General features: G+C 49.8%; 1 protein-coding gene across 1 annotated transcript; it reads left to right on the top strand.

The window, feature by feature from the left end:
* Positions 1–3: 3 nt before the first annotated feature.
* LOC117800093 (pyruvate kinase PKM-like) lies at positions 4–1,102 on the top strand (the record flags this gene model as incomplete). The annotated part of the gene is made up of 1 exon (XM_034652625.1): positions 4–1,102. A coding segment is annotated over one exon (1,099 nt), but the record flags the coding sequence as incomplete, so codon positions are not given.
* Positions 1,103–1,109: the final 7 nt, after the last annotated feature.

The raw sequence follows: 1,109 nt of genomic DNA, 5'->3' as shown, positions 1-1,109 counted from the left end.
TTTATCCAGACCCAGCAACTCCATGCTGCCATGGCTGACACTTTCTTGGAGCACATGTGCCGCCTGGACATTGACTCTGAACCAATCGTGGCAAGAAACACAGGGATTATCTGCACCATCGGCCCTGCATCCCGTTCTGTTGAGATATTGAAAGAGATGATAAAATCTGGAATGAATGTAGCTCGCCTCAACTTTTCTCACGGAACACACGAGTACCATGAAAGCACGATTAAGAACGTAAGGGCGGCTACAGAGAGCTTTGCTTCAACCCCCATTCACTACCGACCAGTGGCAGTTGCGCTGGACACCAAAGGGCCAGAGATTCGAACAGGACTTGTAAAGGGATGTGCCACAGCAGAGGTGGAGTTGAAAAAGGGCGCTGAGCTCAAGTTGACACTGGATGATGCCTTCATGGACCACTGTGATGAGAAAAATCTCTGGGTGGACTATAAGAACTTGCCCAAGGTCGTGTCTCCAGGCAGCAAAGTCTATGTGGATGATGGTCTCATCTCTCTACTCGTGAAAGAAATTGGTGATAATTACGTCCTTACTGAGGTGGAGAATGGTGGTACCTTGGGCAGTAAGAAGGGGGTAAACCTCCCTGGTGCAGCTGTTGATCTTCCTGCTGTTTCTGAGAAGGACATCCAGGACTTGAAGTTTGGAGTCGAGCAGGATGTGGACATGGTATTTGCATCTTTCATCCGCAAAGCTTCAGATGTTGAAGCAGTCCGGAACGTCTTAGGAGAAAAGGGGAAGAACATCCGGATAATCAGCAAGATAGAAAACCATGAAGGCGTGCGCAGATTTGACGAGATCCTGGAGGCCAGTGATGGGATAATGGTGGCACGAGGAGACCTTGGAATTGAGATTCCGGCGGAGAAAGTCTTCCTTGCTCAGAAGATGATGATTGGGCGCTGCAATAGGGCGGGGAAGCCTGTAATCTGTGCCACACAGATGTTGGAGAGTATGATTAAGAAGCCTCGTCCCACCCGGGCAGAAGGCAGTGATGTTGCCAATGCTGTCTTGGATGGAGCAGACTGTATCATGTTGTCAGGAGAGACTGCCAAGGGGGATTACCCACTAGAGGCTGTCCGTATGCAACATGCCAT

This window comes from Ailuropoda melanoleuca, unplaced genomic scaffold (assembly GCF_002007445.2).
Source record: "Ailuropoda melanoleuca isolate Jingjing unplaced genomic scaffold, ASM200744v2 unplaced-scaffold63398, whole genome shotgun sequence".
Classification (NCBI taxonomy): domain Eukaryota; kingdom Metazoa; phylum Chordata; class Mammalia; order Carnivora; family Ursidae; genus Ailuropoda; species Ailuropoda melanoleuca.
This window is presented reverse-complemented; position numbering and strand designations above follow the sequence as displayed.